Source organism: Lipophrys pholis (assembly GCF_963383615.2).
Source record: "Lipophrys pholis genome assembly, chromosome: 19".
NCBI classification, from domain to species: Eukaryota; Metazoa; Chordata; class Actinopteri; order Blenniiformes; family Blenniidae; genus Lipophrys; species Lipophrys pholis.
Genome location: NC_137647.1, coordinates 10,642,694 through 10,668,955, shown reverse-complemented (window position 1 = coordinate 10,668,955; position 26,262 = coordinate 10,642,694). Strand labels below are relative to the sequence as shown.

At 42.2% G+C, this 26,262-nt stretch overlaps 1 protein-coding gene across 4 annotated transcripts in view; it reads right to left on the bottom strand.

Moving 5' to 3' along the window:
* cep112 (centrosomal protein 112) overlaps positions 1 to 24,984 on the bottom strand; it is a gene marked incomplete at its 3' end in the record, with an annotated part of 95,644 nt that extends 70,660 nt beyond the window's left edge. For 2 of the 4 annotated variants that reach the window (XM_080488153.1, XM_080488154.1), the window contains exons 1-12: positions 24,903 to 24,976; positions 23,951 to 24,056; positions 23,308 to 23,498; positions 23,004 to 23,167; positions 17,800 to 17,884; positions 15,745 to 15,822; positions 12,387 to 12,434; positions 12,200 to 12,274; positions 7,182 to 7,268; positions 3,662 to 3,749; positions 3,105 to 3,223; positions 1,450 to 1,593 (exon numbers count right to left, since the gene is read on the bottom strand). In XM_080488153.1, the coding sequence (XP_080344279.1) occupies positions 1,450 to 1,593; positions 3,105 to 3,223; positions 3,662 to 3,749; positions 7,182 to 7,268; positions 12,200 to 12,274; positions 12,387 to 12,434; positions 15,745 to 15,822; positions 17,800 to 17,884; positions 23,004 to 23,167; positions 23,308 to 23,498; positions 23,951 to 24,050 (1,179 nt within the window). In that variant the 5' untranslated portion in view covers positions 24,051 to 24,056; positions 24,903 to 24,976. Of the gene's footprint in view, positions 1 to 1,449; positions 1,594 to 3,104; positions 3,224 to 3,661; positions 3,750 to 7,181; positions 7,269 to 8,788; positions 8,826 to 12,181; positions 12,275 to 12,386; positions 12,435 to 15,744; positions 15,823 to 17,799; positions 17,885 to 23,003; positions 23,168 to 23,307; positions 23,499 to 23,950; positions 24,057 to 24,902 lie in introns of all 4 variants that reach the window. The other 2 variants (XM_080488156.1, XM_080488155.1) reach the window with 2 other exon arrangements.
* Between the last annotated feature and the right edge of the window lie 1,278 nt (positions 24,985 to 26,262).

Genomic DNA, 26,262 nt, shown 5'->3' with positions numbered 1-26,262 from the left:
AAGTAACGTTAAGATTAGAGTCACAGCACATGCTCTGAATTAAGAACGTCTATTCTTGCACAACGCTGTGTTGCACGTCATTAATTATAAGACCCCTATCTCTTATTTGTTGAGTTATTGACATGAATGGATTTCTGACGACAGCTTAGTTTGTGTATTATCTCAGCAGAGACCTACTCGGTCACTCTACCTCTTCTGCCATCATCATATATATAAACGCTCTATATGCTGTGCTTTATAAAAAAATCAAACCATGAAACTGTTTATTTCATTGTTACCAGATCGGATCACTGGTGAAATGTGAATGAATCTTCAGTCTGAGTTTGTCTCAACCTGTATGTGTCATATTCAAAGTAAATAAAAAAATCTTCTGATATGACGTTCTGGGTGTGAACACGACATCTATGTCTTGACCTTGTCCTCAAGTACACACTCAAAGATACTGGAGCTTCTTGGGTAAAAGTTTAGAAGAGTGAATATTCAAGGGGGAGAACCTCTACAGAATAATGTGGATCATTTTAGAATTAAAAAAAAAAAAAAAGGAATTTAAAAGCAACACCAGCACTCACAGCTTCGAAACACCAACCACACACTGAGGTGCTGGACCAGCTCACCTGAAATAAAGTCCACTTTGAACATTTTATCCTCGGTATGTGTGTAGGTCAAACCAACCTTACAGCAGGACGGCAGCTAATACACAATGACAGAGGGCTCTTTTCATTCTTTTGGACCTGGTCTGTCCTTAATTATTAAAAGAAGGGGCCTTACTATCAGCCGTGCACCATCCAGTGTTTGATGCCTCTTAAATGTGGGCCTGTTGACAGATTAAGGCCAGAAGCATGTGTGTGTATGTGAACCGTGTGTGGCAGCGCATGAATGCTGATACTGATAACAACACTATTTAAGAAGCGGTACATTCCGCCTGTGGTGTTGATGATCCAAACTAATAAAAATGTGTGCAATCTCACTTAAAAAACCAAAGTCCTTTCATATGACATCAAAGCAGCTTCAGCTTTGGGAGGTTTGTGAATGTGTGCATGCACATCCGTGAGCACAATCGTAGCATTGGCTTAGATTTAATACATACTCGGATCAAAGACCTTTAGAGAGATGACAGACATAAGATATGAGAGTCTTACTTGCCCAGAGGTTAGAGGATGTCTCTTTTCGTTTCTGCCACAGAGCAGTGTTGGTCACCGTTTCATGATGAGGCAAGTCACAGATATATGCATTTAAAGCTAAACAAGGCCAGACGTTTACGCAAAGTAACCGGATACCGTCACCCAGAATCCTGTTTGTTCCACTGACGGTTCGGTGCAGAGCGCAGAGAATAATCTGTCTGCGTCAAATGTCACAACACATGAATCCTCCCTTTATTTATTTTCGGTACTTGATTGGATGCAACGTTTCCACCATTGATCACACACATATCTGTGTCTCTGTACTTACAGACGCCTGCGACCGCGCGCCGTACTCAGACTCCATCTTTGCCAGTCTAAGTTTGGTGTCCTCCAGCAGCTCCTGGATTTTCTTCGTGTGCTTCTTCTGCAGTTCAAACTTCTCCTGCTCCAGCTCCGTTACAGTGACATGCAGCTGGAAGGAAGAAGAGATGAAAACTCCCGATCAACCAGAGATTTTCTATCGCAGCTCCATGGCTTTAGTCTCTTTCTCAGAGGTTTTGTTTCATTGTCTCACACGTACAACTGCGGCGTTCCCAGCAACCGTGTTAAAATACCGTACCGAGTCTTATTGATTCAATCAAATGTACTTATTTTATTAAATTTGTATTGTTTCCAACAATATTCTATATATGAAATGTCAAATAAATTAACCTTTCATTGAACCAGGTGTAAGATGCTTCTAAGTTCTGCTTTTAATTTTTTTGTTAAGTTGACTTTATGATGGTAGCGTTTTCTCATAGGCAAGAACAGGAAAGCAGTTATTATTAGCTTTACAGTCAATGAATTGACCTGAAACACTTTGGTTAGACCAAAAGCTCTGAGAAATAGAGATTTTAACGACCAGAGCCATGCAACAGTTGAACATGAACAGTTTCATGAATCAGAAATATTTAAAAGCAGATTTACACCATGAAAATGACAAGGCTGCGTGTAAAGGTTCAATACATTTCCAAAAAGATATATATCAATATATCAAAATATCCATAGGTTATACTCAAAGTCATGAAACTCATCTATATGTCAACTGGGTTTGTACGTGTGAGCAATAGACATATATGATTCATTTATTATGTGCAATAATAACATCATCTCTGGTATAAAAATAATCACTACGAACATTTTGTAAGAATGTAAATATTGTAAACATCTTGTTGATATTTAATTTAATTTATTTTTCATATTCTTTTTCTTTGCTACTCTTCTATTACGGGAAGAAATAAAGATGTAATTGGACTTCACTCACATTGCATTTTCACTAATACAGCTGTCTCAAAGCATTTTACACCGTTATTCACATTCATCCACTCAAACACACTCGCAGCTGCCAAGCAAAAATACTCAACGTCACTTCGGAGCAATTTGGGGTTCAGTGTCCTTTTCAAAGACAACTTGACATGCACACTGGGCGAGACAGGAAATCGACCCATCAACGTTGGGATTGTAAGGAAAAATGCTCCACCGACGGGGCCATAGCCGGATTAACAATGTTGGACGACAGCCAAGGAATTAGTTGAGCTAATAAAGTCCTTTTCACGCAAAACACTTTGTTATTCATAGGGGTTAAGCATAGTTTTATAGAGGTTTTTTTTTCTTTCTTTTTGACATTTGAAGAAGATTTTTCCACAACGTTGCTCACTTCATGTTTATCGACCCTGAAGATTACAGCATCGATTTCATTAGGATCCGACTGAGCGTCACTGGAGCAGTTAGCCCCAGCTAACAGTAAAAAGACAATTTATTCCATGCAGAGAGCATCAATTTTTCATTAAGGGAGGGAAAAAAAAAATCCTTAAGCAACACATGAAGGAAAGACGTTTCTTTCCACGACTACAGCAGAGCACTGGCTACTCGCAGACACTCGTCCTGCTGCTTTCACGGTGCCGCTCTGGAGCACACGCAGGCACCTTCTACTTATCGTCGTACCTTCTTCTCCCACTCGTTTTTCACAGAGTCAGTGCTCTGATTGGACATCTTCTTCAGCTCTGAAATCTGCTTGTCTTTGCTCTGGCTGATGACTTGGGATTCCCGCAGCACACTTTGAACTGTGGGAGAGCACAGACGCAAACACAAAGACCAGTCAGGCCTTGCCCCGGGCTACGAGCAGATGGACACACACACAGAGAGACGTGCAGTCGAGCTCACTGATGCGCTGTCAGTAAATCAATGTCAATAAAAATTTGGCTTCTGTGATATGGCTCGTGGTGCTTCCCTTCACAAAGTTTCGATGGTTTTCATCAAATGCTTTCAGAGACAAATGAATAAGTAAAAAAGACAGGAACATAAAAAGGGCCGTCCAGCTCCAAGAAAAAGGCATGCGTTACACGATTCGGTTTTATATCGAGCAGCACATCTGGACTGTGTCACTCAACGGCAGTGCAGCGGCCAGTGGAATTGCAGCTTTCTGGGCTTTTTACTCTTGAGTGTTCCGAGACACAAGTGTAAACATCCCTCCAGTTAACGCCGCGATCCTGACCTCTCACCTTTCCTCTCCAGCTTACGGGTCATCTCCTCGGCTTCTCTCTGCTTGGTCTGCATCTCTTCAATCTCACAGTTCTTTCGATCCAGAATCTAAATCAAAAACAAATGTAGATATTTTTAGCCAACGCTCAAAAGGAAAGCAGTCGCCACGGCTATCTATCCAGGTCATTGTTGTTGTATCCTTGGGCAAGGCACTTTACCCATATTGCCTCGTCTGAATGGTGCATGAATGTTGGTGGTGGTCGCAGGGGCCATAGGGTGTCTTTCTAATGAGAGTAGGTATATATGAGTGTGGTTCTCTGAGACAAATATTCGTGTTGCAATACATTGCACAGCTCTGCCAATGGCAACGTGCCAGCAAGGCAGGGACGATGGGTAACAAGTCAACAAAATTGAAAACAGTGTTTTGAAATGTTTTTATGAGGAAATGCATTCTACATGTTTCTTAGGCCTTAAGGTTCAGTTTATATTGAAACTTTACAAGTGGCATAATCTCTGTTTATGTCCCCTTTAAATCTGTGTTGCTCCTCATTGTGGGCCAAGCACATTACATACCAGCCTCTGCACATGACTGATAAAGAGTTAAAACGGCACAAAACTATACAAGTGAAGCATTAGTAAACTGATCAAAACTGAGCAATCAATACTCTGTTTAATGTTTAAATCATCGCAGCATAAATACATATCAAGTTATCTGGAATGATACGGATTATGCAGTATGGAAATTCACTGCGTGACCTGAGAAGACCTCCTCCACCACCACATGCATGCAGATCTATTCCTTTAGGAGACTGCAGGCAAACTGAGTGAAATGGCAGCTGAGTGAAACACCTGTGCGGCGGCATGCTGAGGTAACCGCATCTGCTTGCAGCTGCCATCTGCGCGTAATTAGGTAAATTAGGCCACGGAGAATTGGAGCTCCAGTGTAAAAGGACAGTCTAGCACTCTCAATTGCTCAGTTGGATGATATGCATATGTGTGTACATACATTAAGCAGCTGTTTTATTGGTCCACCTATTCACCAGTCTGCAACGGCCCGCTGACATCTCAAGGGTGTGCACTTATCGTCACCTAAAATTCGCTTGGACAGCCTCCAACATGCAATCCTATGGATGGATACACGGACAAATAGATTCTAGACCAATGCACGAAAGAGCTTTTTATTCCACAGGTTATAATTCAAGTCAGTCTACCTAATGTTATAAAACTGTCTACTCTAATAATGAAGTGGTATAGAAGATGGATGGATGGAGGAATAATACACAAAAGTAATATATATTATTCCTAATAAGGGTCATTTCTTTGGTGAGTACTGAAAAAAAAGAAAAAAAAAGAAAAAAAAGAGACTTTAGCATTTTGTTTGTGCAATTATTCTCCAATTCTGTCATGGTCTCAGTGCAGAATGGTGCAGGGCAGATGAAAGGAGGATGGGACGGTCGGGTTAAAGGTCGCCGAACATTTAGGGATACCCATTTTTTTTTTTTCTCCATTTCACCACCGTGGAGAGATTGTTGTCTTTTTGGGTCCACCAAACAAGGCAATGGCACAGCGTCAGGTCCAGGGAAAGTGCATTAGACGGTGGGAAATGGCAGCTTTTAGGGTGCCTATTTTAGGCTTTTATAAGACATCCTAATGTGGGGGGAATCCAGCCTGACCCGATGAGGCTTTAACACAATATTGCCTGTGAATGAAGGGATGAGAACTGAATTACATTAGAAAAAAACGAAAAAGAAAAATGACGCCCAAAATCTGCAGACATAAGATGAGACACATAATCTATACAAAGAGAAACTGTTTACAAGAATAACTTTATCTAAACATCCTTGTGGTCGACGTTAACTCTAATCCACAATCATTAGCAACAACGTGGAGGCTTGAGCTGTCGTTACCTTCTCAATCTGAAGCAGCGGGGGACAATGGCCAGTAGCCTCTAAGCAGCCTTTACATTATTCATAAGTAGACTAATTAAGACTAAATCGAGCGTGTCCACTTTTCATCAGTGTTGTCAAAGTATACCTCTGAATTTCTTCCCTTTGAAGCATTAGAAGCAACGCTGGGTGGAATTCTGAGGAAATTAAATTGGACATAACTTGCAATCTGTATGTAATATGAGAGAGAGAGAGAGAGAGAGAGAGAGAGAGAGAGAGAGAGAGAGAGCGAGCGAGAGAGAGAGCTTGCTGTCCTGTCTCTTGTCAAACACAAAGACGCAATGGGCATCTTTAAGTGGAGAGAAAATTGGAGTGTTTTTTTTTATTTTTTTTTATTCCGTTTTATTAAAAGCGTCTGTGGCAGCAAAGGAAAGTCATACGGAGGATGTGACAGATCCCAGGTGCTTGATCTGCAGCCGATTTGACGGGCACCAAGTGTGAAATAATCCAGCTCCACTGCTGTTTTCACCAGCTGACATAAAAGCTTTGAAGAGAGATGATTATTTGTGGGATGGGGCGGTGAGAAAGTGGAGAGAATCATTCCTTTACTTTTCATTAGCCACCAAATGGAATCAAGATGAATGGTGGGCACCGTATCATAGGTTAAATAGTTTTCATGAGCGATCGAGTTAAGTTGGCGAAGCTTCAGTGGTGGATTCCTCATTTTTCCAAATGTACTGCATTTTGAGTTTGTGCATAAAGAAGTAGACAATTTCATGACAAATTGACATGACGTGAAAACTGCCTAGTGTGGTGGTTCGCCCTGCCTTCACCGATAGGCAGCAGGAATTGGCTTTAACCTCCCTCGACCCTTGAACTGGATAAAGCAGAAGATGGATGAATTCAGTAATCTGTTCGAACTCAATGTACAGCACTGCAGACTGAATGAGCTTATGTATATGTAAATGTCAACAAACGTATAGAAACATAATGCAGAGTGTATTCTGTTATCGAATGTTGGCTTTAATGTAATTCATGGAAAACCAGGTTTTCTTGCTTTAGTGCTTATTTTCAATTTTACCTCTTGTAATGACTGAACTGACATTCAAGTGACCAGGATTTATGTTATCTGGGCGTTAACTGCAATCTTTCTGTGTGTTTGACACACACACGGCGAGTGAGTCTTTTCTTTGATTAGACAGTTGCACTGAATAATTCATGGTTGGCATCATAATGAAATTACTACACCAGCACAAGTCCTCATGATATCCACACAATTCAAAAACTACCTGCAACCTAAGATATGAAGGGTTGAGCAGTTATGGTTATGAGAAGTATGCATGCAGGAATTAGCCAGTGGCGACAAGCTAAAAACACAAGGGTTAATGTGTAGAGTGACCCAGATCAGAACGCTTAGAGCTTTCCATTGCTAACAGTTCGATGACTTAAAAGACTTTTGAAGACTTCCCAACAGCTTTGTCAATGACTGACGAGTCCCAGCAACACACACACACACACATGCAAAATAGTACTGTAATTAGAAATGCTACACCTGTGAAAAAGTTCCTGCAACATATATTCATTGACAAACACAGAACTGAAGAGAGTGGGTGGTGGGCGGTGCCTGGCAGAAAAGCCCAGTTTGCATCCTTACTTTCTCAACATCTGCATCATGTCTCTGCTGCATTCTCAGTTTCTCATCCTGGTGCTTGGCTTCCAGCATGTTGATCTTCATTTCGCCCTGGAAACACAAAAAAGGACCAAACATCAAATCTGCATTTAACTCACAATCAGCTTTTGTTCTTATACAAGGAATGGAGCTGCTAAGCCAAAACATCTGCTTGAGAGATTAAAGATTATTCATCACCAGGCAATACAAGTAACTCTTTTTTTTTTTCTGCAACATGCCATGGAGATAAACCATCATGCTGCATGAGAGGAAAGCAGAGTTAACACAAATCTAGATAAAAGAAGATACAGTGCGCACACAAAGCAGCCGATGGTAAAGACAAAGCACATTAGTATTTAAAAAAAAAATCCTCATGCACACTAAGTGCTTCTACTACTCAGTTTTGTGAGGATTGCTTAAACGTATCTGTGCATGCATATAAACAAGCAATCGAGCAGAAACAGCGGCATTCATGTTGGAACAGATCTCCTACAGCTTCCCAGTCTTCGTCAAATCAAACCCTAATGATCCACTCAGCCCAATCAAAGTCATTCAAACAATGTGATTTCCCCATCATCTATCATTATTTATCAGGGCATTCCTGAATGTGTCTGTAGGAAGTCATTTATGCTACATGACATTAATTGTATGAGGTTAATAATATAATTACTTGTGAAAATCCTGTGGCTCCGGTGATTTATTTATTTGCGGGCTAACAAATGCTAAGAAAACAGAGGAAACATTTCAGTCGTCAGTCTTCCTCTTCCCTCGCTAATGGTGCAAAAAAAAAAAAAAAAGGGAAGCGTTTTGCCTGAGGTGTGTCAAAAAAAAGAACAACTTTATTGTGTGAGCTTAACAAGTATTTAGAGATTTTGCCTTGGCTGTGTCACTATAGTGGAAATTATACACGATTTACATGAATTTCACGTCGAATGCTAATGTTTCTGGCTAATTTGTCAACATTTATGCCCTCGAGGTGTTCCAGCTTTCAAACACGCAGCACGCGGCGGCACAAAGAGAACCTATGACAGAAAAAAAAAAAATGACTGGCCATTTGCTTTGATGTCAGCAGTCATGTTTAGTCACTGTCTGTACAGCTGTGTTAATCCAGCCTGGAGCCGGGTGACAATGTTCCTCCTTTGAAAGTGTGGTTGTGTGCACGTTTGTGTGCGCGTAGACGCGTGTCAGTGGTTACCAGCATGCCATGGCCACCTCTTGTTTGTACCCGTCGTCAGAATCATTAAAACGCAATCCCCACGACACTACATGACATAGTCCGACCACATTAGACGTCCCTGTTGGAAAAGACACTGTGATGCCCGGATAAAAAAAAACAAAAAAAAAACGTGTTTAAATTACCGTATTTGAGTGTCAAAATATTGACACTATAATAAAGAAATCATCCAGCGTGAAAAGAGTTTCAGTTTTATTAAAACGTGAGTCATTTGCTTTACATTCTAAACTGCCTCCGACATGCCCCCGCTCATTACCGCACCTCAGCGTTTATACACTGTATCCTTGACAAAGATCTGTTAAATAGTCTGTTTCTCTGTTCCAAGTTTTTTTTTGTTTTGTTTTTTTTCTTGATTTACCACCATTTCTTCTGCAATTGAGGGGACCACAGGAGACCTGTCAGAGTAGAAAGGAGAAGGCAAAAGAAAGTAAGAACAGAAAAGGGAGAGAAGGGGAGCGATATGGCAGTGATTGAAAAGCAAAAGAGTAAGTAGAGACCTGATTCTGCCGGTGCCCTAAAAAAAAAAAAAAAAAAGGAAAGAAAAGAAAAGAAAAAAAACGTGAAGAAAAAAGCACATGTGGGGGTGTCACTTTTTCATCCTTTCTTCAAATGCTCTTTGGAGAAAGTTTGTCAAACTAGATCAGGGGCGTTTGAAACTTGTTTATAAAGGCGTCAGTGAAGGAAGGAGGAGGAATGTCGTACACCTAAGGCTTCTGAGACGGCTTCAATCAGCCCAACTGGGTGGTACAGCTTTTTCCCTTTTCTCTTCTTCAGAGTTGTAGCGAGCGCTGTAAGATGCCATGTTTTTTGACACTTCGCTCTTGAAAGGATGAGAGGGGTGGGGAGGGAGGGAAGGAAAAAGAGTGCGGGGCGGGGACGAGAAAGAGGAATGTGAGGAGACGATGGGAACAGTTGCTTTTTTCTGCTCGCAATGCCAGCGTGGGGTCAGGGCCTTTTTCCTGAGGGGGATGTGTTCACAAATCGTCTGCTAACTGTTTGGGCTCCACAAAGCAAGGTTGCATTTGTGCATCTCCTTCATCTTGCCTGAGATGTACAATGTCCCAGTGTGTCTTTCATCCTCAGTAAACACAGATGCTCTAGGATAGTCGGTATGCGGCATCGTGCTATCTACTGAGGAGCAGCTAGGTGCCATTTCCACACTCAGACAAGAACTTAATTTACTGTAGACTGTCCAGATTGTAAGACTGGATAAAAACTTTGGCTAAAATTGAATCTGCGTTTGCAAAAGTGCACTTCTGAATGCAGAGTAAACAAATTATTACTTGAAATCGCTAATGTGAGTACATTCAACCTCCAAGAATAAAAGACAGGGGGACAGAAATGATTGAAATAGTAACTTTATCATTATGGAACAGTGTGAATCCCTTATGCTTTGCAGCCCGAGGCGCCGTCTTGAAAGCGAGCAACAGAACCAGTCCCTTTTAAAACTACTGAGACTCACTAGGTTACTCTTTTTTAGCTTTGAAAAGCGATCAGATAAGACAGGCTGTGGCCCTCTGAATCACAGGCTGAGAGCTCAAGCTCCATCCCGAAGGATGCTTAGATTAGAAAGACTGCATCATTATGGCATCAGACTGTAAAGGAGCCCGATCCCCGAGTCAGGGGCTCGTGGCTGAATCACACCATTCGCCATCTTCCACGCTGTGCCTCCTGCATGCAATCCCTAAGGTGAAAACTGTACGAACACACAAACTCCAAAAGATCGGTTCGGTATTTTAACCAGTCTGTCAGTATCTTCTGTGATCACAAGACCGGAGCTTGCTTATAGCAAAACCTGACTCATCACTTGGCATTTAATTGAATTTCCAAATAATGCTCCAGCCATCTTAATATAAGAGAGTGTGCTGAAGGATTAGCAAGATTCTGCTGCTGCTGCAAGACATTTTCCCCAACTTGTCCTTAAGCAACCACATATATATATCAGCCAAATGACTTGCAATGACAGCATGCAGAATCTCTCAGCTGCCACTCATTGTTCCATAGGAAAAAAGCCGTCTGCATTTTTATGAATGCAGCCTGTAGATTAACTGGAGGATGAGCTCGGTGTGAAAGCCGAGATGCTCGTTAAGCTGCCCCCGGCTTCATACCATGTGGCGCATTTAACACGTTAAACCTGGGAAATCTTTCCCCTGTACTTTGAGGATTCATGGCGAGTGATGTCACCGGGATTTCTAAGACGGGACCAAGACAGCCACGCAACAGTGAGGCTGGACAAAACTTTGAAACATGATCTCATCACACGGCCAATAGCTAAACCGTTAAAAACAAGACTGAATGTGGAACAACAAAGATGCTTTAACTATTTTAACATTTTCACCATCAACTGACTTGTCGCAATGTAACAAGTGATATTCAACTAGAACCGGAAGCACTGAGATGTAGTCCTGCTAGACCGTTACTAAAATTAGTTAGAGATCACTATTCTCAATTTTTAAATATGTTGCTGATGTTTGGGATTTATTTCCATCCGAGCAATATCAGGAGCCATAGAATGAGGTGAAAAATAACCGACAGATGACACTCACCAAATTTATTTGTGACTTTCCTGAACTGGATCCCAAGTTGCGGGCAAGTGGCCTCAGTGGAAACTCAGGAAAGATCAGTATTACACTCCATCTCCTCATAGACTCTTATTCAAGGCCACCAAGATATAAGCTGAGCGACCAATGTGAACACACACTCTCAGGGTCGGAGTCATATTGACAGACTTAACTATAAACGGCCAGCATATTACAGCAATGGGAGCGACACAATGTTACAAAGCCCAAACTTAATCATTCAACAGTAAAATGTCCGGCAAGCCCATCATGATGGACGAGGCTGGATTGCACAGGTGCATCTCATAAACGGAGAACTTAAAGTAGGCATATGCAATAAATTTGATCTCCTGAGATAAATTTATATTCCCACCACACAGGCGCATGCAGCCAGTCAGCGAGCGAGTGTGAGGAAGGATCAAACAGCATTGGAGGCTGCTTTAATGTCTTCATATTGGAGTTGCTCCCTTCAGTCAGCTCACAGGCACTTTTCTTTTTTTGACTGGACAGACATACAGATTTGGTGTCAAAAGCATGTAAATGCTCGTTTATTAGTCATAAACAGATCACTATTATAGGAGGTCAATGAAGCAAGTCGTTTTTTGGGCATGGAGTAATTTTCAGGTTGTTTTTTTTTTTTTTTTCCTGGTGAGGCTCATCTGTATGACTGAGAAGCCATGGCTATTACAGTCAAGTCATGCTCAGTTTTATATTTAACAGAGCGTTAAAGGTGGACGGTGGGAGGAACATGCGGTGGTTCGGGAGAGTCTGGGAGGAGCAGCAGGGACTTCAAAGCATGCTTTCAGAATAGGATTTTCAGCTTAAATCCACATAAGGAACAAACTGTCATCACTCCGAGTAGGCATTATTTTTGTCTTCTAAGAGGCCTCAGCCATTTCAACAATACAAACCATGTGTGTGGATGTATGCGCATGGCTTTGAGGGTGTCTAATGCCATAAAGCAGTCCACGCAGCTTTGACTTGTGTATATGTTCAACACTTGTTTCCACACAAAGTCCTGAGTATACCGAGAAGTGACAGTAAGGGATTTAGGCCTGCTGGGAAAGACTTGAAGGACAGTCTTTTAAATGCTACCAACTGTCTTTGGATACACAAAGTGACAGTGCTGTTATTAAAGACGTCTGAGTTATGACACAAATGATGTTTGGGAAACAGTTTAGTTGTGCCCCAGCCCTCGTTCTGGCGCATACCTCTCTGCAGTGTACGAGCTGTGGACTCTGATCAGTGGCCGATGTGCTCGTCCTTCCAACGCTCGACTTGAAAATCTAGAGATAAAAAGGAGATAGACTACGTGATTGAGAGGAATAAAGGGTTCAGAGACAACACTTTTATCTACTCAACAATGAAGGAACCACAAAGGATGCCCCGACAACTTACTGGTGACAGGGGAATGGGATTCTCCCGCAAATACCTGGGGTTCTCAATCTGAAAGAGTAAACAGAAACATTTAAACCTCTCTTTCTCCTCTTCCTCTCCTGACAAAGCCTTACGACTGCCAGAATCTAACCTCCGCCCAAAGTTTGCCATAAACAATGTGGTGAGCACATCAAAAGCCCCGAGCTGTGGCTTGAGTCTCTTCCGTCAACTCTTGTCTGTTTAGAAAGGCAGAATGCGCCAGGCTACTTCAAGGCTTTGTGTGTGTGGCCAGTTCTGTTTCCGCTCTCAGCCCCTCTTTGCTGTCCCCTTTGTCAACACTCAGGACCACTAATCTCTCAGCTATTCCCAGTCGGTTTACTGTCAGTCGGACACAAATGTGTATACATCCGTGCCAAACACTGACACAGCATGTCCTTTGATTACAATGAGAAACACAAGAAAGTGAACAGCGAAACCACCTGAAAGTAAGCAGGTCAGTCCATGTGACTCGACAGCATCACATCAATGCAGCTCGCCGACTGTGACAGAAACTGCCAAAAGACTATCTGCGCGTTGACAACCTGCTGTTTCTTTTGCCTGCACTATTTGACGTTTGTTTATGACCCCATTACTTTCTTATGAACTCACAGTACCATAAAGCGTTTCTCTCTGAAGCACTGGGGCTGTCTGTAGGGGCTGCCAACTAGCAGCAAGATCACAGCTTTTCAAAGTAGTCGAGCTGACTCTCGAGATGACAGCGCCGACGCCCAGTAAACAGTTCTGTTGCTAATCTCTTCAACATGGGGATGAAGAAAGGGAACAAGAAGGAAGAGGAGGGAAGAGTGGGACTCTTTCACTGTCTTTTTTTTAAAAAAGGATTTAAAGTTGTGAGGTGACACAACCTACAGGAATACATGAACCTAATCCAGAATGAATGGGAGATGAAAGAACAGGACCTGAAACAACCCCAGTTTGAGACTTTCTCATCACTCTGGAGCTGAAACTATCTTAGTCGCAATCTGTTGCTTCAGGGGGTTGAGTTAGTGAATGGTGAAAAATATGAAAGTAGCTCCGCCTTCCTCAAGTCTTCATGCAGGTAGAAACAGGGTACTTGTCGTTGACTGACGTACTGTAAGCCTTTTGAAGGAAGGAAACATCTGATTTGACTGCAATCACTTTTTATTGTAAGCCACACACACACACATACACTTCCCTTCAGGTTTGCTGCATTGGTACGCCATATACCTTAAGGTTTCATTGTTTGATGATTTTGTCCAAACAAGGATGACATGTACAACATTTCTGTTATCCACAACAATAAACACACGTCCCAATAAACAGTCACACAAGAACACAACACTCAGCAGAGTCAATACTGAGCCGCATCAGTGGTGTGTTGACTCGACGTGTGATGAATTGCTACTCAAATCTGGCAATAGCTAAAAAAAAAGAAGAAAAAAAATTCCATTTACTGAGTGATGAATCAATCAATATTCTTCTAAACTACTGCCCGAGTTGAGGAGAAGAAAGGGATTTATTTTTATATCTCCAGACAGCCAGTCATCAGTTTTGATTGAGCACGGCCCACAGGGCAAGGAAGACATGTAGACTAAATGCTGTGGTGTAACGCTGGCACAGTGTGATACTAAACTTGGAGCAGTGTGTGCCAGTATGTACACTCTTTTCTCTGTGCCCACACACACACACACACACACACACACACACACACACACACACACACACACACACACACACACACACACACACACACACACACACACACAGACACACACACACACACGGTCCTCTAAGCACATGTTTGTGCAGCCTCAAAGCTGGCATAGCATCCCGAGTCATTGCAAACTGACGTGGATGGATGGACCGACGTAGAAGAGAAACAAAACTCCAAATCACAAGAACCGGCTCTTGAGCCAAACAAACACATGATTGTGATTGATGGGTTCCTAGTTTGGGCATCGCAATGAGCGATACGACACAACAGCCACTAAGGAGCAGAGTGACGGTGATTATTACACGAGAAAATAAAAATGATTTGACTAAATAATGTCATTTGCCTGTTGCCAACTGTTAGACCAGTCAGTTTGATACATTACTTTATTTTCACCAAAATATTGTTTTTTAAACATGTTGCAATGACCAAGTTAAAAGACAAAAAAAATAAACTGTAATAAATCATTGTTTACAGCATTTGATATATTGTTTCCTTCTATTACACAAATACGGCTGGAGTTCAGTACAGACTGCATCCAGTTGTCCTGTGACACTAAATTCCTTTAAAAGGTTAAAGTAGTTCCTTCAACGAACAAGCCACAAACTAAGTGAAAGTTGAAACAGATTATATTCCAGTCAACAAGTTGGTTTTTTTGCCTATTGGACTGTCCAAGTCTGAAGTAATCTGTCATTCAACGTCCAGGACGGTTACCATGCGAGCTCCACTGACTTTATACCATTAGAGGTGAAACCAACAACAAAGCAATATGGACTGCTTCAAAACATCTCCGAGAGAGTGAAAGATGTTCCAGATAGAGTGACGCTTCGCTGGACTGAAATTTTGCAGGAGCAGCGGCCGCTTTGAAGAGGCGCCTCTTTAAAACTTCTGTAAACTTGAGAAGGGGGTTTGTGTGTGTGTGAAGAAACATCTGTTGATCTGAAAGATGCAGGCTTGGGGGAGCGTTGCCAAGCAATGCCTCTTATCAGCATTTCAACATAGGAGAGGAGAGCGGTGCAGTGTGAGGCTTCACGTCTGCTGATAGGTACCTCAGATTACCCTCGCACTGAGAGAGGGAGAGCAAAGAGGAAAAAGCCAAAGAGGCACGGATGGACCGGAGGTGTGCAAGATAGGATAGTAGAACAGAGGGGGGAAAAAAAAGAGAAATTATCCGAAAAACAGAAAGAGGGGTGGACGTTTCTGCAAAATGTCCTCGTGCAAGTAATGAAGGAGAAAGGAAGAGGCACCATGCAAGTAGAGAAGAAAAAGGAAGAGTCAGGGCCATGCAGGTGAGGAGATAGGAAATAAAAAACATGAGGGCAGGTTGCTTATCAAGTTCTGGCACAGTACACTCCAGAGAGTAAAGATAAGGACGGTGCGCGCTTCTTCCAATTCTCTGTTTACACAACCTTTCTTCCACTCCTCACCTTGTCGTCAAGTTCACAATAGCAGTAAACTGCCTAAAGGAAGTGGCTTTGCGAGGACATAGGGGAATGTATTTTTACCAGTCGTACCCAGGAGTGCTGGCAGTGAGGCGAAGTCAGCATCGCTGCAGTCGACGCACTTGTGAGTTACTGTCAGTACATTGTGCAGCAGCATGTCGACGATTGCGTGTCACCAAACAAGCTCAAGGCGTGCCCCTGGACTCACCCCCAGGTTCCAGCTGTTGAGACGAGCCTCCAGGTCACTGTCATCGGGAGACAGATCTGCCTTCAGCCCGCCATCCACCTGAAGAGCAACAGCGGTTAAAGGAGTGCATCAACAGCGGGGGCCCAACAGGAAATAAAAGAAGGGCTGATATAAATTAGAGGAGGGAATTCAAATGATCACTGACAGCACTTTGATTGGCAGTTTGGCCTGAGGAAGTGAACAGCAGGCAGTGATGGAGGTTATCGATGCCTGCCGACACATAATAACTCTTCTCTTGGCAACAACAGGAGTGTTCTCTAAAAGCTTACAGATACACACTACACCCACATGTGTTTTCCTCCCATACGAACGGCGCTCGACTCCCTCGTTATCTCCATCTCTCCACCCTTTTGCTCACTCACTCTCCTCCCTTTTACATACAGTGCTCCAGATGTTTGGCAGTTCCACATCATTTCCGTCATGCAGTAAATTCCGCGAGAGGGGCATACGCAGCTCCACCGCCTGTCACTCTTGTTTTCTTCAGCCTTTTGTTTCAGCGGGGCTCCGGATTTACTTTATACAGTATAATTCGAATGCTTCCAGGGGCTCTGTTGATACAAGATCGGTTTACTGAAGTTGAGGTTGGGGTAGCAAAGTTGAAATAAGGGAAATATCTAATAAAGCTGAGGGCGCGACAGAGAAAGGAGAGATGTTGTTCAATTTGATTAGGATCTGGTGGAGTGTGGACCTTGGGTGTACCTCAGCGGAACTGCACTGATGCAGAGAAACCGCTGAGCGGAATAGCTCAGGATTAAATGCCCCTTATGATTAAAGTGGCATTAGGGTCCCGGAGACTCACCCTCCAACAAACACAGTAAATGTTTCAATTCAAGATCTCGGAATGCTGGGTATGCAGATCACTGGCTGTTCATAACAACATGTCATAGTCTCAGTATTACACCAGGAATTCAAAGTATTGTGTTCAACATAGGTATATATGAGCAGCACGATGCGGTCCCTGCTCTATTCCGACTGTTCACTTTAACACACAATTATGAAACTTTTGGTTTGTGAAAATTACAGCAATTAAACATCAGTATTTAAATTTTTTTATTTTTTTTGTAACTTTAGTTTACTGATGTTTTATTTGACGGTGTGCAATGGAGGAGATGCTGCCACTTTATTGGCTCTTTAATGTATCTTTTGACTCAGCTGCTTAAAAGAATAAAACGCACCCACCGCCACAATGATTCTCCACTTTCCTAAAATTGTTAGAGCACTTCAAGAAATAGAAATCAAACACTACGCGAATGAAACTTCACTCCATGTTGCCCACCTTCATGTAATAACAATGTCGATAGCACAAGAAACTACACAAAGTGGAAAAACACAGCGTGTAGAGAACATAATGTGATCTACTACAACAGCTCGGTCATAAATTCTGTCTCCACAAAAACAAAAGATGTTCTCTAAATAGCAGAAGAGGTCGCCGTTTTACTTTTTATTTGCAGTGATTGCCGTTGAGAGGGATTGTGTTATAGTGAGGTGTTTCCAATAGCCTGGCAAACGTCATTCAAAGGAACTGAAGATTATTACAAACACTTCTCAACATATTGCAGTCTCTCTCAACAGCACTACAAGGTAAAATCCCCCCCGAAAAATTCTAATTAACACCACTCTGATGATCTTGAGCAAAATTGCCCATTATTGCTCTTTAGAAGTGAGCCTAATGAGGTGGCCTGTGAGAGCCTCATCCAGGAACAGTCTTAACCAGCTGCGAGGACGAGTAGTAGCTTCGTTTTTTTGTGAATCAGCGACTTGCGAGCGTAGGGAATTCCCTCCGTGCTTCAGAGGAAAACAAGTGGAGGAATTCACAAACTACGTTGATGAAGATATCAGAGCATTGTGTTACTATGGCATCAGTGGGTTCGCTGTTAATTATTGAAAGTTTCATCGGAGCTACCTCGGAGCTATCTATAATTCTGTTGGGGGGGGGGAAGAGAAAAGAAAAAAGCATGGACTGAATCTTAAAACACATATGAGGGAGGTATGTTGTAATGTGGCGTTTCAACAAACCCCTCTGTCCTCTTGTCTGAGTGACCGCTTGAGTGGACTGGATGACATGGGTCGGGGTGGCGTCTTCCCTTCATGCGGTCTTCTCCTGGGGGAGGGAATTGAAAGCGAAACAAAAGTGCGAGAGGTTAACCATCAGTATGTGCACACATATCTCTGGAGTCTGCTCGTGTCTCTCTCTCCCTCGCTTTGTACTGTAGAAATGTGCTTGCTTTGGCACCCTGCCTTGCCATTTACACGGATCAACATCTGGCCCCGGCTGTATGGCCAGTGGTCTGCACTTTAACCCATCTGAACAATAAAGGTCTCCGTCGTACATCAGTCTGCTTCCAAACACAGCCCGGCGAGCCGCAGCCTATGACTTGTGGAATCTTTTTGAAAATCCGAAACCTCCACCTTTGTCTTTCATCATATTGATCACAGTTTCACACACACACACACACACGGATTCTCACTATTCTTACCTACACACACACACGCACAGGCAGAACTGAACTAACAATCTCATTATCCGCTGGCACACCAGGAAATAACAGCCTGCTAATGCTAATTGAATGAAGATGTCGAAGAGGCTCAAAAGATGAAGAATAATAATGAGGAAAAAGCCCATTATCGTCTTTGAAAGACATCATATCACCTTCTAGAGGGCACTGTTTCACACACTGACTTGGAGCCTCTGGGCATTCCCGTTCCTTCCATGTCATGTTGGAGCATCAAGAATTTTAAACCTGATTTGTCGCTGCCAGAGTTACCTCGCGGAACTCAAGTAGAATAATGAATCGGACACCACTGGTGCATCAGACACATTTAAAATATCTGCTTCAGTTCAATCGCTCACATCAACACCGTGAATGAATATTACAGTTGATGTTGGTGTTTCACTACCTTAAACAATGGTTATTCCGGTGTTCCTGAAATGTATTGCTGGCAAATACTCTTTTTGCCTCTGTGTGGATTCTGATATTATATTGTTAATTAAAATGAGAGGAAAAGGTTTTGTTCTTTCTCTCTTTTGAAGCTGTTGCAGTGACCAAAACTCAACTAATCAGGATCATTACTGTATCAGAACACATCAGTTTATGCTTTTATATTTGTGCAGTCGATACCACAGTGCCACAATACACCAGTTTCAATAAAACAGGAAATGATCCAGTGGTGATCATTTTTGATCATAGAATAAAGTGACATTGCATCTATTTTTCAAGATTTATCTAATGATTTTTTCATTTTTTAGTTTGGCACAATCAAAGGTGTTGAAAAGAACTCAACTTTTGTATCGTCAGACACTCCTTCATTCTCCTATGTGCACACGCGCGAAGGCACACATCAGCATGCACAAGCGCAAACACATGCAGTCATGAAAGTTGGCTGGTGGGGCCAAGCGTCGCAATTTTTGGGCCTCTAAGTCAACAGGTGGATGAGGATAATTGAATCAGATGTGTCTGGAGTCTGAGGCCCAGAGATCAAAGCAGTGGCAAGTCAGGCCAGCACTCCGCGCATACACACACACACACACACACACACATGCACACACAGACACACACACACGAAAATGAGAACACCATGGAGAGCCTCAGAAGCTGCAGCTCGGCTGATTAAAGCAACCTGACATCCATACCCCAGCCTGACCTCCAGGTGCAGAGCCAGCGTGGCCCAGGTCTCAGCCCCGGGCCACGAAAGGAAAGCAGTCTGACCTTGGGACGCAGAGATCCCCGTGCCCCCCGCGCACCCTCCACCATCACCCGGCAACACCTGGAGGAATGATCAGCGCAAACATTCTGTCCTGAAGAGTGTAAAGCGTGAGGCATTTCGACTCGTGTCAGCAACAGACTATTGAAACGCCAAAGACAATGTTATTGTCAACGTTACCAGTGACGGAGGAGGAGGAGGAGGCGGGAGGCATATTAACAGTTTTCATGTGTGGAAGATTAATACACAGATGGAAGACAGAAAAGGGAAAATGATTAAACAAACGAAAAATGCGACAAAAACAAAAACACAAGTCCAGCTATAGCACCACCTACAACAGCCCACTTTAGATGCCTCTCAGCTTCGCTTCAGCGGTGAACTTGACACATTCTGTGGTGTCAAACTCAACCCCCACACACACACACACACTACCATGTCTTTATCATGATCTGTCTTCTTTGACCACAAAGAAGAAGACTGAGTGGACATGTCGGCTCAATCGCCAAAGCTGTTTGGTATGATCTCTTGACCCCTCCCTGACTGCCTGCCTTTGCTTTCCCACAGCATTCCTCAGTGTGAACCGGCGCTACAGACAAAGCAGTGGCTCTATCTTGTGGCTAAGTTGGGAATACCAACACTAAATGGAGAATCTACGCCGAAACCTGATCAAGGCATTTCTGGCTCATGAGGTTATAGGACACATTTCAAGACCATCTGTGAAAAATAAAGGTAGCATTTAAAAAAAAAAAAAAAAGAAAACTTAGAAACCATCCCCTTTAGACACTGGAAAGTGAAAGTGGCCCATCTATGTGATGCTCCTTACCTGCCCAATGGTGAATGAGACAGATCAAACATTGTCACATGATAGGAAAGAGTCAGAAGTTTCCTCTATCTAATCTCATCTAATTTAGAGCGAAACATAAAAGGAGTCTTGGTCTGGCTTATTTCCACCATCAGCACGATAGCCTGTGATCTGAGTGTCTTTTTAATCCCAATCGGATACTTTGGTGCGCAGCAGTCTGCTCTTGACACAGTGTCACATGGCCTCTTATTCAATCATTTAATTTATATGAACTACTTAACACTGACAATTTTAAAAAGCGTGATCAAGTAATATTAGGTTAAAGCAATAAGGCAATAATAATAACGGCATCAGTTGATTTCAGGACTGATGCAATGAATTTGAGCTGGATGTCTCTGCATTGGGAGGAATTAGGTTCAAGCCTATGGAGTTTACAAATAGTAAACAGAAAGCTGATGTCTTCCGACTGTCTCTCCGTGGGACTCTCACTACATCTAATCATAATGACACGACTCCACAACCACAGCAAATGACTTTGAATTAAATATGGCAGCAGTGGGGCTGTACTCTCTCTCACAGTGCCCTGGTGTATATTAAGCCCTCTTTACTGCATTTACAGTGCTCTCTTTTTATTATGCAAATAGGCTCATGAAACCACTGGCTTCTGAGTTGTCTCATCCTCGTTCATTGAAATGAAGGGGAAAAAAATCTAAACAAAAACCATGAACCAACATTGACACCACTTTGTTGAGATCCAGTCAGAGGAATCACTCCCTGCAAAAGCAAGTATGACTGATGTTCCATTTGGAGAGCGTGTCACACGTGTGGCCTGAGCTGTGAAGGTAATTAGCACAAGTCTCAATCCAAAATACATACTTTTTTTTGGGGGGGGGGGGGTGTCTGATGTTCAAAAAGTAAAACAAGCCAAACCATTTCGAAAACAGAGGACACGCTAATGAGCTACCAAGTTTTACTCTCTGCTTTCTTTAGTCTGCCAGGGTTATATTTCAGGTACAACTGGGAAAGTGTGAAGAAAAGAGGAGCGGAAAGACAGAGAGAGAGAATTGGAGAGGTTCCCCGTCCTCCTCTCATGTTGTTTTTCGAAGCATTTCTCTTTGAAAAGTCAGAATGGACAGCTCATGCGGACTGATGCAAGAACTTGGCAATATCTTTGGCTTTTCAGATAGCGCCGCTGAGCAAATATGACGGGCAATCAGTCCCAAAAGCTGTGTATCCAGCTTCACAGGGAACTTCAGTTGTTTTAGGTCTGGTCGAGCTATAAAGCACAACGCCGAGATAAAATGTTGTACGCAATATATGGAGGATCTTCTACGTCCATTTCTTTCTTTGCCTTCTTGTTACAAATGGAAAACCAATGCAAGGCGCTCTCCAATATTTTTCGTTAGTGCAGTAGCACAAGAATTCCATAATATTCATACACTTTGCGATACATTTCAAAAGTGCCAAAAGCCGCCAATGCCCTTTTGGTGAGCAGCTATGAACTGTTAAAAAATTCCTCACTGAAATTTACGAGCTAATTTATCTGCATTGAAGTCGCTCGGGTAACGCGCTGAACACACAGTTCCAGAGATAAGGAACAAATCGGAGTGATGAGCATCAGTAAAAGTGACTTTACTGGTGCAGCTGGTATTTTACAAAGCTGCTTGTGCTCCAGGAAAGAAGAAGGAGAAAAGAAAAATCCCTTTAAGGAAGCAGCTCTTCTCTTCTCGAGGTGTGCTCGGAAAAGGCCGTGGAGCCCGTCAGATGTCACTCTGCTTCTCAGTGTTCAGAAAAAGGAAACTCCAGTCAGCCTTCCATTTCCCTGAATTACACCCAGTTACATCAAATACTCCCCACATAAATGTTTTTCATTAACATCAACGTGTGACAACTGACGAGTTCACGGATCACGTGCAATTCGGATCAGGTCACGAGTCAGGAGTTCTGTTTCATAGCCAGGTATTACTTTGCCCCCGGAAGAGAAACAGACACACAGACATGGGAATTCCATCATTTCTTTGGCCACCAGAATTTTCAACCCGAGGATCATATTCAATGAATGTAGTCACTTTAGCCACCATATCCTGCTTTCTGATTCTTATGCGCTCTATCAGTGGCAACTGTGCCTTTGCCAGCATACAATTGTATGTATTACAATGCCCTATTCTTTTTCAGTTCATTCTAATGATACATCATTATAACTCACCTGAAAATGAATGCATGCAGATTAATATTTCATCATTCATTGTTCCAATAATTGCCTCATTAATTCTGAAATGAGAGCACTGAAAAGTAAAGACTGTCTAACAACTAATAATGAAGTCAATAATGTAATCGGTTTGACCATTCTAATTGTAATAAAGCCGATAATGCGATAAATTGCTAATCGTGTAATAGGATGTCTGATCCATTAACATAATAGCATTTAAGCAATAATTGAGTAAATTATTGCACAAGGGACTAGCATTTAAAAATACACAATTTGAAAATGCAGCTAATATTGTAACCATTCATAAAAAGGGCAGCATTTCTTGAAAATAAAAGCATTTTTTTGCAGGTTTTGTGCAGTTTTCTCATCAAAAATATGTATAGTATATGTATGTTTATAAAAGTATAGGTATATGTTTGTAAAAAAATATATGCAAAATGGCCAAAAATGATTGCATTACTTGCAGTTATGACATTATTGGTCACAAAAGAGCGACTGATGAATTACCTGTGACGAGCTGCAACAGGTGTAGAACTGAGCCGGTCCTTGAGCAGCTCCACAGCCAAACTGTCGTCAGTGGAGCTCCCCAGCTCTCCCGACACCCAGTCGGGCAGATCTCTACTCCTGTGCTCCAAAGGGCGAACGTTCAGCGGCTCATCAAAGTAGATCGACTACGAAAATCAATCCAAATTTAAGGAGACATGGATTAGGTTGGTGGTTTATGCGTTTTGTTAAAAATGAGAATATTTGTAACACACATAAAAACAGTGTTAAAGTAACTTTTAGGATTTCCTAAAGCATTTATTCTTACCATGTAGGTAGGGAGTGTCTGAAGGCTTCCGGGCTCTGGTTTGTTGGTAAAAGGCCTGTCCAGAACTCCTCTTTTGAGCATGTGCAGGAGCAAACGCGCGTACAAGTTGCGATTCTTCCGACCCATCGGGCTTGAACCACAAGCAGCCGGGTCACACAGCTTCTTTATCCATACGGCACACTGTTGGCGCTCTGAGAACATGAGGAGAAGAAAATAAGAAGCTGTTTCTCCAACGCGTAAAGGAAAATGGGTTACAAGTAAATTAAAGCGCAAAAGAAAACAACGAATTAAAATCATAGATTAAAAAAAGCATCGACACCGATAAGAGTGTGTGAAGTGAACTGAATAAATCAGAATGTCGTTTAAACATTAAAGCGGCAGTCATAAAACTTGAAAAGTACACTTTACAAGTGAAGCCAGTTCAGGACGTATTAAAAAATTGAACGGACGATGAGAAGTTTGGAAGTATGATCTCGTTCGGAAGATGGATTCTAGCAGCATGCGCATCAATAGATGACATCAGGGCAAATGGTGATAGTGCAAGGAATTAGATCAGTTGTAATTTCAAGCAAAACAGCATTATAATATTTGAATAGCTTGCACATTAGCATATTCACAGAATGCAGATGAGTTGCAATCCCACCTGTCTTGTTCGGGTGTTTGAGGACATATGGTTTCATGTCCAGTAGTAAATAATCAAACTCAGAGTCCAGCCTCTCACACGAAGCCTCGTCTCTGCTCATGGTTACCTGAAAGCAAGGAAAGTAATTATCATTATTATTCACATAGCGCAGTACAGCAACAAATACATTTACAAACCATGCAGAATAACAATACAAATTTAGAGGAAAAAAAGGTGAATAAATGTGGTACAAACATTCAAGACAAGGCATAGAATTAATTGCTTAAAAACTTGTTCCAAACATCAAATGACCTTTTTCCAACAGAATTCTCTTCACATTGTACATTGAACATTATATTTTCCATATTCTCTCCCATCCCTCCACTGAAATATTAAAGCATCTTTCCTTTTCCCACTCTTCTTTTACATAGCATATATGTAATGTATAAATGTGTTATCACCTCAATATCACGCGACTGAGGACAGAAAGCAGCTTTGATCTGAACACAACAGAGGATCAGAGATGTACATTGGGCTTAAAACATACAGCTTTGCAGATAAGTAGCCGTATTTAAGTAAATTCTGAGTATAAAGGGCAGAAATGGGCGACATACTCAAATGAATAAAAGTAAAAGTAGACATAAACGGTGCAGATGCTCTCAGCATTGGTAAACTTCTTTTATGTGCACGTTTCGTTTCATGTGTAGCATGCAATGACAATGAAACACGTGTCCATGCATCGTGCATGATGCAAAGTGATCCAAAATACGCGATAAATCAAGAATTTGCATTAATGGAAGTATTCCGCCGCTGCATTAGCCGACATGCTTGCGGGCTAGCAGCGCTAAAACGAGCCGCTCGAGCCGAGCGATGGAGACACCATGTTGTCGCTCCGGACCTTCTGCTAATCAGCCACTTCTTAACATAAACCATAACCTGTTAAGAGGCTGTAAATCAGCGATCAGCGACTTACATGAAGCAGTGACTTCGCCGCTCAAAGTGGTTCAAAACTTTAGCGTCCTCCGCTCTACGCCACTTCCGGTTTCCGGAGCGACGCAGCGTCATGTCGTTGCCATGGTAACTGCCCTTGATTTCTCCGCCCTCCAAGTGAGCGAAGACGACTCCCACGATTACAACGCACATTGTGGAATGTTGCGAGATTTAAAACCAAATTAATCACCACGTTGTTTTTAACCTGTTGAAATGTCTTTAGTTCTTCCGAACTTTTCATTAAATCAATCAAAGCAGCATGTTTGCTCGAAATGATGGTAGGATAAACATATGGGTCTGTAAAACGTGTTATTTCTTGTTTTTTTTCCTTTTTTCCCTTTTAAAGAGTCCAGGTGTGTGTCCAGTGTTAATGCTGATTAAACAAGCATGTTAGAAATGCATGGAAAACATACTTTGTCCCAGGAGGGAACAATGGGCTTCAGGTTAATAGTCTTTACACCAAATGAAAAAAGAGGGACTCATTTTTCGAAACATCAAAACGACTACTCAGAAAACAAATCAGGCCGGAACTCTGTTCGTTATGTGGACTCAAACCCGAATTGTAATTGAGTGTTTACATCAGTAATATAAAATACTAAACAAATCTGTCAGACTGCTGCAGCTCATCCAGAGTCCTGACAAACACAAACAGGGTGGAGCACATTTCACCTGACCTCAAATCTCTGCACTTGCTGCCCGTGTGTCAAAGGATCCGCTTCGAAATCTCACTTATTGTCTATAAAGGTGTGGATAGTTACAGATTTACTTGTAGAATATGAAACACCCGGACCTCTGAGGTCACAGGAGGAGGTTTGCTCAGTGCTTTCCTCCAGTGGAACAAACTTCCTAAACATCGGAGGACTGCTGGCACACTATCATTTGCCCAGGCTTTCCATTAAACAATAGATTTTTCTTATTTCATTAGCTTTATCTTAATACAGTTTTTCTTTGTCATTTTATACCTTTTATAATTGATTTGTTTTAATGTATGTCCTTTATTTTTTGTCTGAATACAGTTTTGTCTAATCATCTTCGGTTGTGGGGGCCACTTGGTGTTTTTTCGTCGTGTTTAAACTAAGAATGGGCCACTCAGTTAAAATTAAAAGGTTGATCCGCAGCAGAATCATCACAGATGCCTGCAGTGTAATAACTCGACCACACGATGGCGCGCCAATGCCACTATTGGGGGACTTTATGGTCGTCGATGGAGGCGCATGTGAGCTTCAAGTGCGCCTCGTTTGTTTTGATACTTGTAGTAGTTGTGGGTTATTTGGTCAGGTTTTCTGCCTTATTATTGTGACATGTAGTTGAAAACAAACAAAAAAAATGTAGGTCTGATAACA